Genomic DNA, 18,589 nt, shown 5'->3' with positions numbered 1-18,589 from the left:
CGCTCTTAAATATTCGTTTTTGTTCCGCGCGCTCTCTGCGAGGCGCACAACGTGATCCCGCGCTAACGAGATGACGTGCCCAACGCCGCCGGCACATTACCCCCTCTCGCTAAGTGGGCTGGAGAGTGTTTTGTTCCGCTGTATTACTTCACAATGAGGCCGCCATTTTGATTTCTGAAGGCGGTTCTTTTCTGAGACATGAGCATGTTTCATTTACGCTGTTTAATTGTTTAAAGTGGTTAGCTGTCGTAGTGTACCTTGTGCTGTCGTCGTCGTCGTCGTCGTCGTCGTCGTAGTAGTAGTAGTAGTAGTAGTAGTAGTAGTAGTAGTAGTAGTAGTAGTAGTAGTAGTAGTAGTAGTAGTAGTAGTAGTAGTAGTAGTAGTGTAGTCGTAGTAGAAGCAGCCGTATCAGTAGTAGTATTTTAATAGTTGTGGTTGTAGTAGTAGTATTAGGAGTAGCAGCAACAGTAGTATAAGTAGTAATAGTGCAGTAGTATAGTGGCAGTACTAATAGTAGTAGTAAGAGTATATAGTAGTAATAGCAGCAGTATATACTGGCAGAAGTAGTAGTAGTATTAGTAGCAGCAGCAGTAGTAGTAGTTGTAATAGCAACAGCATTAGTGCTAGCAGTAGCACTAGTATAACAGTAGTAGCAGCATTAGTAATCTAGTACAAGTAGTAGCAGTATCAATAGCAGTACTAGCAGTCGTAAGAGCAGTAGTAATTGTAATGGTCGTAGTAGTAATAGTAGGAGTCGTTATGGTTGTAATAGTAGTAAGAGCAATAGCAGTGTTATATAGCAATCGCAGTATAGCAGTAGTGTGCAATAGGGCGAACCTCGGCTTGTTGGTGAAGCATTATGAAACAGCGCAAGTAACGACGCTGACATGGAAGAGAACACACACAGCACTCACTTACAATTTATTAGTGCATTTCTTTCCTCGCATATAAGCAGGGAATCAACTATACTTTAATGCGCATCTCAAAAGCAGAGTATAACAAAATGGAAAGCTCAAGTAACGCGGTGGAAGGAAGGCAACTTGCGTTACTCGCGCTGTGCTTTTCGTAATGCTTTGAAAACAAGCACGAGTTTGATCTAGTGTAAACTCTATTTCTTGTACATCGTGCCTTTTTTCTCCCCATTCCGTCATCATCAGCCAAATCGCGATTGCGGCGTATCGCGCAAAAACGCTGTGCTACTATAGATACACATTATAAGTCGTATACCCTTTTTTGTGTACCCGATGTGGTGGTGTGGCAAAACATTTTAGCTTTAAATTTCTTTTGAAGACCGTGGCGCCCCTCATAGTTAACTTGCTATTGTTAAATTGGGCCTATATATGTAAAGAAATGAATATAAAATATATTTTTGTGTGTTGAGCTTCGTAATGGTGCTTGCGCTACTGCAGAGGTTCCGTTTAGTTGGGCAATTCAACCATTCTAAGTTTTTCTAACTACCAGCTATACGTATTTTCAAGAACGAAAAATCGTAGAAGTTCGCGATCCTTTTGAAGCTAACTCAAAGTCTTTCCTAAGCATTCTTAATTTGTATGGTTTTCATGAAAGCGTGATTTTGTATAAAAATGGTTTAGGGTGAAACTTACTTCAAATCTTTCCGTATTGACCGTATTTTTTTGCACTGATGAGGTTCAAGTAAAGATCTCCATGACGCGCAATTCGATATTAAGTAATAAAGAAAGTTTATTTAAATGGTTTTGACAAAAAAGTGTTTTACACCATGGTCCACCAAGATTTCACTGACGCATTTCCTTCACGTACACTACGTTCTAAAATCTACATCAACAGGTGACAACAAAAATAGAAGAAGTAGTTTCGTCACAGGAACTTAAACCAACGATCCCGCTCATCGCAGGGCTAAACGACTCGGCCATACGCGGTCGCCCGTGCGCGCGCGCTTATTTCGTCGCGGAGGCAGTTTGTACGTCTTAGTATTTTCACCGCAAAGTTTGCGGTGACGTAAACGCGTAACCCCATGTATCCGTCGCCGCGCGTCGGCGCGTCTCTTTTTGACGCGGCGTCAAGCCCTCTCCAATATAGAGAGAAAGAAGGGTAGGTAGGTAGGTAGTAAACTTTATTAAAGAGAGAGCGGCTTCACAGAGCGGTCTTTACAGAGCGCATGCATGATGGTCGCTTCGCTCGCTACAGCAGCCTTGTTTGCGAAAGGCGTGCGCTGCTCGAACATAAAGTAGTAAAATCTTTGACAGTTAGTTCGCGCTCGTCCTATACTTGTGCGTCCGTTTCGTGCGTCCTTCTTCGTGTTTGAGCAGCGCGCTTCAAGTGTTGAGCTGCAACAGTAGAGAGTTTTAGTACTGCGGAATGGTGCTACGTACGCATCACGCAAGCGCCTTGCGTTACGTGGCGTCGTTTGCCACTAATCGGCTTTTAGTACGCCGTAGTACCCGCGTACGTAACGAGCGTGAAGCGTGTTGCGCCATCTGGTAGATCAAAATAGAAGCACGTGTTGTTGACAGCCAATGTGAGCCAATCCAAGGGTTATAGCCAGATTATGGCCATATTTTAAGCCACAGAGCCGGTCGGTGCTTGCCTTCGATGCCGCCATTTTGCAAAATGAAGTCTCACGCTGTAGCGAACTTGTTCAAGAGCGGCGTGATCAGCTCATACGTACGCACGCACGCACTCATCTTATGCGTGCGTACTTAGCGGCTGCGTACGTAACGCGATACGTGCGCGTTGCGGTCTGCGCATGCGCACTACGCAGATCGTGGCGTCCTTACGTACGCAACGCCGCCACGTACGCAGCGTATACGCAGTACTGAAACTCTCTATTTGTTAGTTCACGTTCAAGTGTGTGTGCTCTTTTGGTGCGTCCTTTGTGCTTGAGGAGCACGCTGAAAAGTCCAGAGACTTTGAAAGTTTGACTCCTATAATGAAGGGATCAGCTTTTTTTTGTTTTAAGAAAGAAAATGTTTTAAAATTAGGCTCTCCGAACGCACCATTTCTGTCTGGTGCTACTTTGCCGCAAAGCACGAGGTCACCTTTGCAGATGACAGATGGCAGTCCACAGGAGGAGGCAATATGCGAGATGTACGTCAGCGGCTCGTGAGCGTCCGGAAGTTTGGTCGCCTCGATGTCAACTTGAAAGTGTGGAAGTTTGGGCTAGTTGGTATGACATGACGATAGTTATAGCGCGAGAATAGAACGACGACAAAGAGTTGATTGATTGATATGTGGGGTTTAACGTCCCAAAACCACTATACGATTATGAGAGACGCCGTAGTGGAGGGCTCCGGAAATTTAGACCACCTGGGGTTCTTTAACGTGCACCCAAATCTGAGCACACGGGCCTACAACATTTCCGCCTCCATCGGAAATGCAGCCGCCGCAGCCGGGATTCGAACCCGCGCCCTGCGGGTACGACGACAAAGAGTGTCCTTGTTGTCTCTTTGTCGTCGTTCTGTTCTCGCGCTATAACTATCGTCGATGTCAACGCTATACAAGTAATGAATTCACTTTACAATGACAGCTTGCTTGGCGGGACAAATATGCAGCACGGTCGCCGGACGGAATCACTTTCTCTCTCTCTCTCTCTCTCTCTCTGTGTACTAGTTCGTTCGTCCATCAGGGCATACCACGCTGCACAAATCGGCGCACGTGTTCTGGAAGCAAAACGAAACGTGTTCTGGAAGCACGTATAGAAATCGAGTGTCTGTTCACGATCATAACTTTATTTCTAAATATATACAATATCTCATTAGTATAGTGTCTAAAAAAGAAAAGGAACCCTTCAATGTAGACTTTTTTTTCTTATTTCTATATATATGGCACACGGCAAACCTTGATAATGACACGGTTTTGTTGTAAAAAAAAAAATGATCCTCTCGCGCTAGACTTGCTCGGCTTTGCGCACTTCCCGGAACCCCCTGCGGGCGCCTTGGTGCGAAAAATCAGGATGCTTCATCCAATCACGTGACAGGTGAGCGGTATACATTCTTTGCGCCTGCCGACGTCACCCGTCCTGCCTATTCTGCATGGTGCGCTGCTTGCATGCTCCTGTTGAATGCCGCGGAACGTTAACAGAAGTAACGCCGTTCCCTTCTGCCGTCAGTCCTTCGTAAACGTCACGAGTTACCGTTACAGTTCCTCCGTTCCCGAATGGAACGGTGACGTTCCTCCGTTTCTCCCCAAAAAGGAACTTGTTCCGGGAACGTAGTTCCTTGGAATTCACTTCCGCACATTAACCCTCGCTGTCACGCTGACGCTTAACTAAAACTATCTATATTGTGCCGCACGTGAACGACTGTGGAACATTCGGGGAGGGATTTTCCCAGGATGCTTTGCTCGCAATCGAGCAAATTGCTCGAACAGTTTGCAAGAGAAAACACGTTCTTTCAGTGACGCTTGTCATAACCAATGCCTCAGCGTGCATACAAAGTCAAGTTTGAAACGATGCCCCATTCGTGCAGAAAATACCTTCAGAGGCGAAATTCACTTCTGCGGGTTACAGGCTAAGAAAATGCGGTACAGCGCACGATGCTCGTCTACGACGAGGCCGCGTTATGTGCCTACGTGAGGCGGTAGGAAGCAATAAAAAACTTTTCTTTCTTTTAGGCCCGCACAAACATATATATAAACATCAAGTATGTCACTTGTGACAAAATAAAAGCAAAATGATAAAGCTGTATGCGGCATGGCATAATTCTTCCGTTTAAATTTTCCTTCATAAAGCTTCCTCTGCAAAGTCTTGCTTATTCTTGGTGCCTGGGGTATACCTAGCTTGACGGTAAAATGTGGAATGGATAGATTGATAATTAACCCTTTAGGAGGGAAGGTGTAATGAGCTTCTGACTGGAATTGATGACGCGTATAACGCGCATGCGATTCGCAGAAATGCCTTTAGATGCGGTCTTATGTTTTGACGCTTATATATAGAAGAAAACAGCGACCTTGGACTAACTTAAACGAAACTCATTTGATATTGAATCATGCACTGTACAGTTAAATTTGCCGCGGGATATCTCGGATCACAGACACGCTAGAAGATTTGTTCCACGTGTAACTGTGTAGAAGCGCGAGTGCCTCCAACTTTTCAATACAAATACGCCCGCTCGCCGCAGTCACTGAAAAGTTAATTATTAAATCTTAGTTAATTGGGAAACTAATAGCCACGATAATTGTCTCACTTTGTGGCCCCTGCGTTATCTGCGGAGGTAGTTTTGATGTTCTTCCCAGTGGTTAACTTTAAGGAATTCATAAAACTTAACATTAACACCGGGTATGGTGGTTAATGCAGGCCATTGGCTGTTGGAGTCAATGCATTGTTTTCAGTCACTAAAATCTAGCAATGCCCTCACATTTACATTGGCGAAACTCTGTAAATTCTGTCCGACTTTGCTTCCTTCCTCTCCCACGCCTGTATCTAAGCGGGTCCCTTTCAAATTTTCGATGGAGGGTGGCGTTTTGCCGGAAATAAACTGTGAAAATGTGCGTTTATCAAAATATTCAAGGCCTTCAGCGAGTTTCCCCCACCTCCCACTCCTACCCTCAACCCCCTTCGAAATTTTTTGGTCACGCGCTTGTCCCCCTTTTTTCCAGTCTTCCCACGAACTGTTCGCATCGCAAATGCCGGAGCTTCGCAGCTGCGATCGGCTGCGTATACTCCTGACGCATGTGAAATATTGTCGCGTCCAGCTTTAAGCAAGTCCCATCATGAACCCCACTAGAGTAAGTCTGCTCCAGTTTTGAAAGACGACGAGCGCTGACGACTTAATCGCCGTCCGGCTTTTCGACCACCGCTTCCCGTACCCACCGCGGAGCGGCGCTCCCTGCCGTCCCCGCATTTAGTTATTTCTAGGGACATTATGGCGTGCCATAAACAAGTCCGTTTCGAGCGCCTAGCGGAATGCTTTAACGCGACTTCTCACGCGAACAAGCGGCGGCTTTCGTGACGTTCGTTCTTGGTTACGTACGAGGGCGAGTCACTTAGCCGAGGAGATGCCGTCATTTTGTGGGGGGAGGCTGAACGTGAGTGAGGGACGTCGGTTGTTATGGCGAGATCGTGTGCGTCGGTGTTTCCGCTCCGAGGGGAGGACAATTTACGCGTCTCGCGTACTTCACCTCCGTGACGGCTGTTCGAGAAGTTAATTGCCGAGATCAGCCGGAAAGGCGCGCCGCGCCCTTGCGGCACACGTCACGTGTTTTTTTTTTCTTTTTCTCTTGGACCTCTGATACAACAAGTTCTTTTCGTTCGCCATTTTCTGCTTGGCTTGTATTCATGCAAACCGTTTTTTTTTCCCGCGTCGTTCACTTGGTTGTGCTCGAGATTTTTTTTATTATTTACTCTTGACTCTAGCATTGAGTGAAGTTTGCGGTTTCCTGCGCAGAGCGCGACCACGGGTCTTCTCACCGGGGACGATATTTCTTTTCAATCGAGCACGCGGCAGAACGTATATATGCAAAATATATTTCCAGCTTGCGAAGTGATTATCTTCAGCGTAAAATGCGCGCGCAAGCACTTCCTCGAAGACATGAGAAATATCTCGAGCCATTTCGAAGTATCCCGAGGACATTGAAAAGTTCTTTGTAAGTTAAAGCGTGTTAGTTCTAGTAGCAGTATAGTGTGTTATGCGTACTTGAAGATGTAATGGTGCAATAAAGAGACACGTTAGCAAGGTTCGCACCTGTCTTCGATCAATTTTTGTGAGCGCGTCTAATCTAGCTCTCTCACACTTAATAATATCGAAGTTTCTGCGTGCTAAAACGAGGATATGGTTATGAAGCGTGCTGTATAAGGATATAGCCGCTGACTGTTCGCGCGTGATTTTTTGTTCGTAGACTATTAACTGCTCTAGACGTAATGTATACGTGAGCCATGCATCCGTTAAGACTAAGGGCTTCGATCATCTGGTGTTCTTTAGCGTGCATTGACTTCGCACAGTATATACGGGCCTCTAGCGTGTAACCTCCATCGAAGTACAACCGCAGTAACCGAAATTGAACCCGCGACTTTCGGCCCGGCAGAGGAGCAACCATGCATTTCATTGTATACCGCCGCGGCAGAAGCATGCACTCTCGTACTTCCAACGCCGGTTGGCTGTCGTTGGAATATCGTGCGGTATGCACGCCCTTATTTCCATTGGCAGCTGCGGTACCGACATCATTCAAGAAAAGAAAAGAAAAACGCCGAATAACTCTTATGACATCATTCATCGTAACCATTTATTGCAACTGAATAAGGTACATCGTCTTTTCATAGCATATGATGCCACGAAATTACAACATAGGTCGGAGAAAAAAAAATGGGGTGCGGGGATAGTTGGGAAATTGGATGTGAAACGCTTACCTGAACGAAGGGCGAATGAAAAAAAAACTATTCGAACGTCATTAAAAGATAGATGCCTACGTATTATCCCACGTAAATAAAAATATCCCACACTAAGGATATAGCCGCTGACTGTTCGCGCGTGATTTTTTGTTCGTAGACTATTAACTGCTCTAGACGTAATGTATACGTGAGCCATGCATCCGTTAAGACTAAGAATCGTTCTGCCTCTGTCCATTTCATGGACTTTCCAAACGCTCCGTCAGTGCACGAAACGGTATGACCAAAGGGAGTTTCGTAACTCCGTTTTTCAGTGCTTGCGTACTCCGTTTTTGGAGAGTTCTACTCTCCGACGGAGTGCGTTCACTTTGAAACTGATTGCAGTAAATGCAACTCCACGTCGCAATTGCGAATATATTGCAGTGGCCGAGAACTGGGAAGGAAGAGAGGTCGATCTCGGATGCCACTGTAAATATGTATTTATTCAGTCTAGGCTAGCTGGCGATTTGTAATCGATTAAATTACTGCATAAAGTTACGTATATAACCTAAAGCTTACGAGGTGTGTAAAGATTTGGCAAAATTTCTATGAAATATATCCGTCTAAATTTTGTCCCCGTTACGGCGCCACCAGTACAGGTGTGAGACAGTCGAAGTATCATCCCACACGATAGTTTCGTCGCGAAATTGCCGCGTGAATGACGTCATCAAGTCCTCCGGATATTGTGTAAAGTTGCAGAATAAGTTCTGTCGTATATGGGAGGAGTACAGACAGAAGAAACCAAGGGGTTGAATTTTGGCGGGGCCTGTATATTCCAATTAGCACCGCTCTGGCACGGTCTGTGTGACGTCAGCCATACTGGTTCGTATCCGGTGATGTGACCTCCGTGATCAACTCGGTCGTCACGTTCCAGTGCGCGAAGTCGCTGGCGTTCCGATGCTTCCTTCGCGACACACGCTCGCCTGCACAGCGAGTCATTAATATATATATATATATATATATATATATTCATCATTACAATCATTGCAAGGCGATAACTGTGAGTGCCCTCCTTACAGCCAGCGTTACACTGTAAAGCACTTTGCGCCATTAAGTGGACGTGGACGCTGAAAATAAAAAAAAAAGATTTTTCGCGTATCAGTAAAGTACAATTTTACAATCCTGAAAACACCCACTCTGAGTGTGCGAAAAACGCGCGAAACGAAAATGCTTGTGGAGACGCCACCTTGAAATTCCCGCCTGTCATAAATTTTGAAAGCGTCCTTTGAGCCCTATACCTAGCTTTTAATCGATAAAAAAAAAATGAAGCACTCTGTCATCCGTGGGCGTCATAGACCTATACGAAGTTTTAGAAAGTTTCATCGAGCCACCAAGTAACCACCAAGCGCGCCATGCTTAAATCAGCCAATGGCTGATACAGTGGCCGTGGCGAGTGATCTCTGAGTTTATGGCATCATTTGTCCAGTTGGTAGCGTCATTTGACACAATTCCTGTTTACGGATTTTTTTCTTCACGTTTACAACGGAAACAAATAAATTAAATGAACGCGCCGGGAGTATACGTATAATTGCTATCGCAATAAAACGACGGCAACAACGATGCAGATGATGGCAAGCATGGCGGTAACGGTGACGACAAATAACCCGCGGCAACAACAACCGTAAGGCAACAACAACCGTAAGCCCCACTGACCGATGCAGTAGGCCATGAAGCATCTTGGCAGCGGCTGTAGGTAGTAGGCCATGTAAGTGCCGCAGTGCTGTACCCGGATGTTGGCGTAATAGCTGCACGAGTCGGTCTCGTCCGCGCCGCAAGCCACCGCAGGCATCGGAATGCTCGGCTGGTGAGGATGTCGCCCTGCGCAATTTCAGAACGAGGTCTCAAGGCGCCCCGCAACACTTTTTCAAGTAGCAATGGAGTGGATTCACTTAAGGAGCTTATTTCCTCGTAGATTCACCAGCGCGATTTTTTTTAGAATTTGTCTAGTAGAAGCGGAGTTACGATGATTTGTCACACGCTGCAATTACAATCTCTTTTCTCTCGTCCCGACGAAAGCGCTTGAAGCCAAGCAGGGAGGCATGTCACGGGAAAAGAAAATGCGTCACGCGCGCCTCGTGATCTTGGGAACTTTTTCTTTTTTTTCCCCTTTTAATTACGCAGCTTTTCAGTGCAATCACGCGTGCACAAGTAAGGGCCTCTCGCGGCGGCCCCAGTAACGACCAAGCTTACCATGCTTAAATCAGCCAATGGCTGATCAGTGGCTGTGGTGAGTGATCTCTGAGTTTGTGGCGTCATTTGTCGAAATAGTAAGCAATATTAAGCTGACTTTAAGAATTTTTGGTGGACTCTAGTCGCCTGTTCTCGGGAGCCTCAACTACCGATCGGTAGCATCTTGTGACCCTGCTACCGATCGGGGTGCAGGGTCACAAAATGGACAACTGGTCCGAACGTACGACTGGTCTGAACGTGTGATCAGATTCCGGTGGAAACGAAAAAAAAAATCTTGAATTATAGCGACACATTCAAAAATTGCTTACACGAGCAAATCGGGATTTAAATTTTCAAAACGTTTTTGAAAGTAACAAAAAAAAACGGTATTTTGCATATATATCCTACAGCGAAAAAGCCTTTGTTTATGAAGTCCGAAACTTTGCTGTACGTAGTGACGTAGTCTGATGCGGCCATGTGCGTCATAATTAGTCGTCAAAATTAGAGCTTGTGTTACTGCGCAGCCCCACTCAATTTTCTACTGCTTGCGAGCGAAAATGAGCTGCGCGGTGAGAAGCGGCGCTGCCTTCGCGGCCGCCGGTGGACCATGTCGAGCCGTGGGGCATTCACGTGCACGCATGCACGCACGCATGCGCAATAAACCACCACGCTCGAATATGATCCGCCCAGCGCTTGCTGCACATGTGGTGACGTGCGTATACGACTTCATATTCGCCGCAGATAGAAGTATTCGGGTTATGAATGTTTCGGGTGGTTTAGTTCTATGCGAAAACCATAGATTTTGCTAACCATTGGCTTAAAATCATCGTAGTATTCGAAGATGACGATGAACCAATTTATCCGAGTCAGAAATGATTGGGTTTCGCTGTACTCTCTCTTTGACCAATTCTTCAGATAGCAAATTTAACTATAGGCATGCGAAAAAAAAAGAAACGCACGCAGTGCATTAATCACGTGTGAATTACTTCCTTATGCAACAGATTCTTATTATTCACCATAATATTGGTCATCTATTCAGATCGAGTCATCGATACCTTCTCGGACGACGTCGCAGCAGACACGTTCGATGTATCAGTTCGCTCTACAGTGCGTCCACCGTTACTTCTCCCGACCGCCCTGTTCGTTCGCATCTCCGGGTTGTTTCGTTATAGCGAACTTTTACTCCATATAAGTACGAAACGACTGTAGTAGAATTGAAAGCTGGGCCAGTTGGTGACCATACCTGAACATTTTTGATAGCTCAACGGTGACGCGAAGGAAGAAAGAAGAAAGACGCACCACAGCGCTGTCCGGGTGTGTCCCCTTTCATCTTCCTTCGCGTCGTCGTTGCGCTATGTCAAAAAATGTTCAAGTACCGGAAATGAGGGTGTTGGGAGAGATTACCGTAGAACCAGAAGGGCACCATGGTGTTGCACATGCCGGGCGAGGCCGGTTGCTCGGGCATGCGGTTCCCGTAGGGCGTCTCGAAGCGGTACCAGCCCTGCGCCAGCTCGTTGTCGCAGCTGCCGTTGTCGTTCGACGTCATGATGCTGTTCATCGACCGGATGCCCGTCGACAGCCTCACCACGATGGGCCTTGCGCAGCGCATGTTCTCTGCGATGGAAGCGTATACGTCTTTCTTACCTTCCTCACTTTTAAAGGAGCTCTGACACAGCAAATTTGCAAAAGAGATAAGTTGCGGGATAGATTAGTGTTACGCCGTATTTGTGTGGACACACACGCTTTGGCATCTGCAGAGTTTTGTCTTTAAGGGGGGGGGGCAACAACCCTGTTGAATCACGTTACGAAGGGGGACGGGCGCTGCTGGGGCACGTGGTGTCAAAGGCAGGGCTGTTGTGGCTTAGGGGAGGGGGTAAGTTCCCCCTTTGCTCACCCCATGCCGAAGACCACGGACACGCGCATCAGCTACAGAATACATAGCCTAGAACATCTTTAAAATAAATTATAAAAAGGCCCTGCAACACTTTATGAGCATGGTCAGAACACGCTGCCGATCGGTAGTAGGGGATCCCGAGAACAGCGCCAGCTAAATGTTATAGCGCAGCACGTGGTCTGAAATTCACAATAAATTATCAAACTCAGCTAAAAATTGCTTTCTCTTCTCTCGACAAACGACGGAAGACGCTCAAAAATCACTTGTAGAAGACCATCTGTCAGGCATTAGCTGACTTGAACGTGGCGCGTTCGGTCGTTACAGGGATCGCCGCGGGAGGCCGTGACTTGTCCACGCGTTCACGCGCGATCACACTGAAAAAGACGCGCATTCGAAGAAAAAAAGAGAAAAGCGCTCAAGGTCACGAGGCGAGGGTGGCGTAGTTTCCTTGCCCCTGCCATTCCTCCCCGCTAAGCTTCTAGCGTTTTCGTCGGGACGAGAGAAGAGAGAATGCGATTGCAGCGGGCGACAAATCTTTGTAATTACGCTCGCACTGGACGGGTTCTAAAAATTTTTGCGGCGTTCAATTCGTAAGGCAATAAGCTCTTTGGAGAACCCGTTTCATTATTACTTGGAAAATTGTTGCGGGACGCTTTTAAACTGCGTGTCACGCCACTGCGTATAGAAACGCGGCTTTGTTTCTCGTGTAAACAACCAACCACCACCTGCATCACGATATTGTGTTGGCTGCCGTGAATCCATGATTCTTGCGACAAGCAGGCCTTTTCAACAGAAAGAAGCGACTGAATTGAACTTTTATTTCAAAGAGGAGGGCGGCTCTAGGCCGTACTTTGGGAGAGCTAAGGCAGCCTTTCCGAAGGTTACGCATATTTGCAACGCGTCTCAAAGGAAGCCCTTGTTGAAAGGAGTTGTCAACGCGGTACTTGTGTACTCGTACTTCTGTGTGCTCACATAGCCAGGTATTATTACATGAAAACTACTCTGGGTCCCGCATGCAAAGGCATATCAGGAAATGGAGGAGGAAATCGAGGTTTTGCTCCCATTCTACAACCGAGCGTTGAAAAAGGAGGAAAGCATATTATATGCATTAACAAAATATCCGTAAGCGCCCCTTGCCCCGTTACTCGCACCGCACGCCTCGCATAATGAAAAAATAATCATGTAAACGTCGTGACCAAAGTTACGCTCATATGGGTAAAATACTTGCATGATTCACGGCCGCCGAACTAAAGCATGTTCAGCTCAGTACCAAACCCCCAATGCTATAGCTATACATATATGCGAGTGTATGCAACACCACCTAGAAAATTCTAGGTGGTGTTGGTATATACCAATAGCGTAGCCCCCTCCCCCTTCCCGAAAATTTTCACTTTTGCTTGCGTATATACGTATATATGCACGCGTACACATGCAAATGCTCGCACGAGCATACATAAAGCGTAGTTGAACCCTCCCCCTCGCTCCCGCAAAAAAAATTATGACTACGTTCCAGGCGAATATGACATGGATTGATTAGGGGGAAATAGGATACGTTGTTCGCATGCAGATATATCGGATTATGCTCCAAGCGTATAACAAAATGGGTTTTAACCAGCGCAGCGCTGCGCCTACTTACGTATGTTCTCTTCTCTGACCACTACAAGAGAAGTGGGGGATAAAAAAAGTGATTTCCAGGTTTTCACTGTAATAGAGCTGGACATGCCATATATATGTGTGATTCCAAAAGATATAAGCGAAGGCCTTCCATTCCGTTGTCCGCAGCTTTTCTCACTCCAGACATGATAAAAACAAAATCTTACGTTACGCGAAGCATCGCCAGTTTAGGGAGTTATAGCTCATGCCTAAGTCACCATTCAAGGCCCCATAGAACACCTCCGATTACTTTTCAACAGTTTGAGTAAACACGCGCATCTAATTCAGAACACCATCACGCTGAAATAATTAGAAACGTGGCAGTGCTACGAGTCGCGGGTGTGCCACAAATTCCAAGAAACAATCCCTCGTATTATCCGGGCCTTTCAGTATCACCAGCGTTGGCCGTGACGTCACCATTCGCGTACGGTCATGTCATCCACAGAAACACTTGAGCTCACAGGCACGCACGCTCGCCACTCTTTTTCCTCGCACTGTGAGGAGGAGTACTCGGCCAGGAGGAGAGAGATTGAAAGGAGAGTAGCCAAGGAAAGAGTGAAGCGAGCGAGAGCCGCTTTTGCACCATCAAACGCTTCCAGCTCCATTCTTACGGCATCGTTTCGAGTAATTCTCGTGGTTACGTGTTTTTAGTGGACTCGTCCACAACTGCGTACTATCTATTGCTTGACTGTCCCAAACACGACACACATAAAAGGTGACTCGAACAGGAACTCCACATGCTAGACTCGGAACGAACGTTTTCGTTGGTGAAAATACTGGACCGCGGCGGTCTAGGATAAACCTAAAAGTGATTAAAATGCTCCAACATTTCTTTGGGGACACAAACATTTGTGATGAGTATTGAGGGGACTGTGTTGAATGTGTGCACCGCGACTGTGTGTTTGATCTGCCCAACTGAGAATTTTCGAACTTACGGATGTAGGACTGTATATATGTGTATATATATTAATTTTTTATATCGCAACAGCCAACTGGAAAGGGGTAGCCGTCACTAAGCAATGGTGTTAACTGCTTTATTTATTTTTCTATTTCAATTAAAAAAACAGCAACACCACAACTAAATTTCGACATCACGGTGGTTTAGGCGCCTTTTAAAAGGGGCTTCGCGTGGCGTACCGTACAGATTTCATCTCTCTATCTTACAGTGCATATGTACTCACTGTTGTGGAAAAGGAACATGAGCAAGGCTATGAGTAATCCGCAAAATGTCGCGCACATCAGGAAGACGGCGACGAAGGCTCCGAACTCCTTGCGACTCCTTTTCCGGGAGCTGCATGGCGAATGCAGAAGAAAACATAGTTTAGGTTGAACCAAGGTATGCTCGCTTTCTCTACGAATGTGCGGTAGCGTATTCACTTCGACACATCGTCATCCTCACCAGCGTGATCACGCCTCCACTGCAGGGCAAAGGTCGCTCTTGATTTTCCGCAGGTTAACCCGGTCCTGTGATATATAGCTGCGGTCACCGTTATCCCAGCAAACTTCGTAATCTAATCTGTCCAGCTACTTTTCTGCCACACCCTGGTGCACGCGCCTTCTCTGTTACATCTCCCTGTTCATTTATTCGACACACACACACACACACACACACACACACACACACACACACACACACGCACGCACGCACGCACGCACACACGCACACACACACACACACACACAAACACACACACACACACACATATATATATATATATATATATATATATATATATATATATATATATATATATATATATATATAGTGTGACGATGTTTCTTTCTGATGTATTTTCGCAAACATATATCATTTCCCAATCTTGTGCCGTCGACACTGGCGTACCCACCCCGAAATTTTCTGTTTTGCATGTGGACACGCGTACGCACAAATGCGCACACTAACATTCATGAAGCATAGTCGGACCCCCCCCCCCCTTTTCTTAAAAAAAAAAAACAAGAAAAAAGAAATTCCGGTTTCGCCATCCATGCACAATGCGCTTGAGCAAGCTCAATATACGCAGTTAAAACTCTGTCAAACGAAATTCCCTCTTGGCATTGGACTCCTCAATCGGTAGCGCTCTTAGCGGGATGGCACGTGCCTCGAGTGCGGTGGTTGATTTCGCGATTTCAAGTCACTAATCGTCTCCTTGCAACTTTCCAGCTCGATAGTTATAGCGCGAGAACAAAACGACGACACAGAGACAAGAAGGACACGAAAGTCCTTCTTGTCTCTGTGTCGTCGTTTTGTTCTCGCGCTATAACTATCGTCATGCCATACCAACTAGCCTAAGCTGCAACACCACATTTCCAGTTCGGCCTGTTCGAACATACGCGTCTCCGCATATCGTTCGCCCGTCCCACAGGCGTGCTGCAGGCGTGCGCATAGGAAGGGGATGGGGGAGGGGGATAGCCTAGTTACTTAAAAGGGGGCGCTAAGTCAGCCGCATGCATTGACTTAATAGGTTGGGGTCGCTGCGGCACTGGGGGAGGGAGAAACGCGATGTCATCTCCGTACACATCGATATGATTGCGAGGGGGGGGGGCGCTGCGACAAACCCTTGTCCACCCCCCACCCCCCTTATAGGGAACCCTGCGGACGCCAAAGTGGGTCCACCCTCTTTGTCTTTTCACATGCGCAGGAGTAGATTGGTGGCAAGAACAATGACCTGGTTGCTTTCGGTTGTCCCTAAAGATATTGTTTCTATAGTTCACTTTAGCCGAAACGTTACAGTTTTATATTTGGAAGAGTCGAACGTCTACTTTAGAAACCACAAGACACCAGACGAGAATATTTCTGCAGCTTTACCAGATAGCCTGAAAATGAGATTTCCGTTTTTTGTTTGGAAACTCGGTAACAACATGTACTGTGCAGTTACACCGAATACAGTCTCAAATACTTTCGAGCAACGGGAGGCACAGCTCGCCAGCTCTGACCCGGAGGTACAGCTTGCGCTCCTGGGTCATGTCAGACAGGCGGCAGCAGCCAGTGGAGCCCTGGGCTTCGGGCCCCACCCATAGAGCTCGTGACCCCCTGTCCGAAACCCTTACGAATAAAGTTATCCTTAGTAGTTAGCCTAGAATCGGTGGGAATTTAAATATAATTCCTCCAGCCTATAGTGAGTGGTGTCTTAAACTTTTGGCGCCGACTGCACGAGACGTTCCAGCTATGAAGCAATGTGCCACTATTGTATTCGAGCGAATCTGACTGTGCCGGTACGTGTAACAAACCGTCTAATCTTGTCATAAAATTAAGGTGAATTAGTTCCGTCTTACCCATAGTTGTCTTCGTAATGGCTGTAGCGAGAATGGCCTCCTGCGGTAAAGGTTAGGTTACATGATAAATGAACGAAATAAAGGTAACTTTAAGAGCTCGTTTTTTTTTGTTGAGAACAGCACTAGTGAGAACTGACAGACAATAAAGCCAAGAACAGTGTAGAGGATTTTATTATGATGTAAATGTGAACAAGGTCAAACTGGGTGTGAAGTCAACTTGGCCGCCAGCAGGAACCGAACCATGTGAACTATGCAACCTTCAAATGCTCCATCCAGCAATTGTGCTATGGTGGCATTCTTCCATAGCACAAAGCTATGTTGGAACACCGGCTAGATTTTCGCGCATGATTTGTACCCTCTGTAGCCTGTCGGTGTGAAAACTACACAAATACTCACTCGGAATACTGATGTACAAATCCACCAACAGGAAAGCTTGCGTTATCCATAATTGCCAAAAGCCAGTATCGTCACTCTTTGTCTACTTGTTTCACTTCCAACAAGAGCTATTCATTACGTAAACCCAAAACTAACTATAGGAATTTCACTGCTAATATCTCAACCACACAACTCTGGAACTCATTACCACGTCATATTAAGACTCTCATTTCCACGCATTCAAATCCAACCTTCTAACTTATTTGCACTTCGCGTAATAATTTCATTATCGCAGATTGTTCAGCCTTTTTATTAAACAAGCCATGTTAGTGTCCGATAACGCTTCTTTCGTTACAGTGTTTAGTTTGTGCACATATTCAGCTTGGTTATACATGCAAAGGACATGTTAAAAGGGCTTTGCAACGCTTTGCCAAGTAACCATCGAATAGCTTCATTCAATGGGTTCATTGCCCGACGAATCGACTACCTCAGAAAAAAAAAAAGATTGAATCCGTAAAGTCAGATTGGAATTAGAGATTTTTCGAAAACTGTAATGGCCTCCTCTCTTCTCAGGTCGTGACGAGTGCGCTGGAAGTTAAGCAGGCAGGAAAGGCAGGGGGGAAAGAAGTTGCGTCGCGAGCGCGGGATGACCTTGAGCGCTTTGTGTTACTCCGAACGCGAGGCTTACTTTCATTGTTATAGCGAGCGCACGAGGTGACCTCACGCGGCGGCCTCGGTGACTATACAGCTCACGACATAGCCTCCGAGATAGCATGGAGGCCATGCTCATGATGCTCGAATCGCCCAATAGCCGTGAATTTGGCTATATGGCGCGGTTACTTGGATATATAACATCATTTGAAGCAAGAGAAGAGAACGCTTTCTCGATGAAAATAATTGTAAATTCCAGGCCGCGCGCTGCGCTGTGATATGGCTGGTATGTTTCCAGAAGCCTCGATACCAATCGGCAGCGTATTATGAGCACGCTGACACGCTGAAAATGTTTTGCATGATTAAGTTCATTTACCCCCCCCCCCCCCAAAACAAAAAAAAAGTTTACTGCCGCTCAAGAACAAACGCAGTCAAAACACAACACATCAGTTCCCCGCCTCCCTGTAACTTCGAAAGAACCACCGATTGTCGTGGCTATTCGTTGTAGTGTGAATTTAAACACACAAACGCGTCGCAGATAACCACGCTTACAATTCTTACAAGCCGCTTATATCATGTGCTCGCTCCTGACCGGCCTATACACTCGCTATAGCGAATATTTCGATCACCCTGAAGCTGACTTGATCGAAGAACCACGCCGTCTGCAGGCGCGTATAATGATTTGGGAGAGTGGGTTTTCAAAATTAGTTGTACAGACCGTATGGCATGATGGTCGATGCGACAACAGCTCGGCGCGCAGTTGTTGTTGTTGTTGTTGCCCCTTCGCACTGGCACATACCCACTATGGGGGATTGGCCATGAAATCTAGAAGTATCCTATATGAGATATATTAAAAGGTTTATCCTTAATGAAAAAACTAATGATGTAATAGAAAATAATAATTAACTAAAAAGGAATATTAAACTAAACAAATAATTGAAGATTGAATCAAGAAGAGAAAAGGTGAGGTAATACTACAGTGGAAGACAGAAATTTTGAGTAGACCAGACAATCGAGCTTATCTCACCCGGTCACAATCAAATGAATATGCAAATTTCATTCAAAATTAGACAAGTGTCTTCAGAAATATATTTAAGCAGGCATTATTATGACATGCGCTTTGATTCTCGAATGAAATTGCATACAGCATCGAATACGCTCCTGTGGCAATGTCCCAAGCTAAAGGCACCGAAACTTAGAACATTATCTGCAGTTAAATTTAAACCTACTGCTTG

The 18,589-nt window shown here is 46.0% G+C and overlaps 1 protein-coding gene across 1 annotated transcript; it reads right to left on the bottom strand.

The window, feature by feature from the left end:
* Positions 1–7,950: 7,950 nt before the first annotated feature.
* On the bottom strand, positions 7,951–18,123 carry LOC142774705 (pancreatic secretory granule membrane major glycoprotein GP2-like). The gene is made up of 6 exons (XM_075875587.1): positions 18,073–18,123; positions 16,329–16,368; positions 14,237–14,346; positions 10,913–11,122; positions 8,993–9,157; positions 7,951–8,262 (listed from the first exon to the last, which is right to left on the bottom strand). Exons 1-6 carry the CDS (start codon positions 18,080–18,082, stop codon positions 8,150–8,152), a joined length of 648 nt encoding a protein of 215 aa, XP_075731702.1. The 5' UTR covers positions 18,083–18,123; the 3' UTR covers positions 7,951–8,149.
* Between the last annotated feature and the right edge of the window lie 466 nt (positions 18,124–18,589).

The sequence above is a fragment of the Rhipicephalus microplus genome, chromosome 10 (assembly GCF_043290135.1).
Source record: "Rhipicephalus microplus isolate Deutch F79 chromosome 10, USDA_Rmic, whole genome shotgun sequence".
NCBI classification, from domain to species: domain Eukaryota; kingdom Metazoa; phylum Arthropoda; class Arachnida; order Ixodida; family Ixodidae; genus Rhipicephalus; species Rhipicephalus microplus.
Note: the sequence above shows the minus strand (reverse complement) of the source record. Positions and strands in the feature narration are given on the sequence as shown.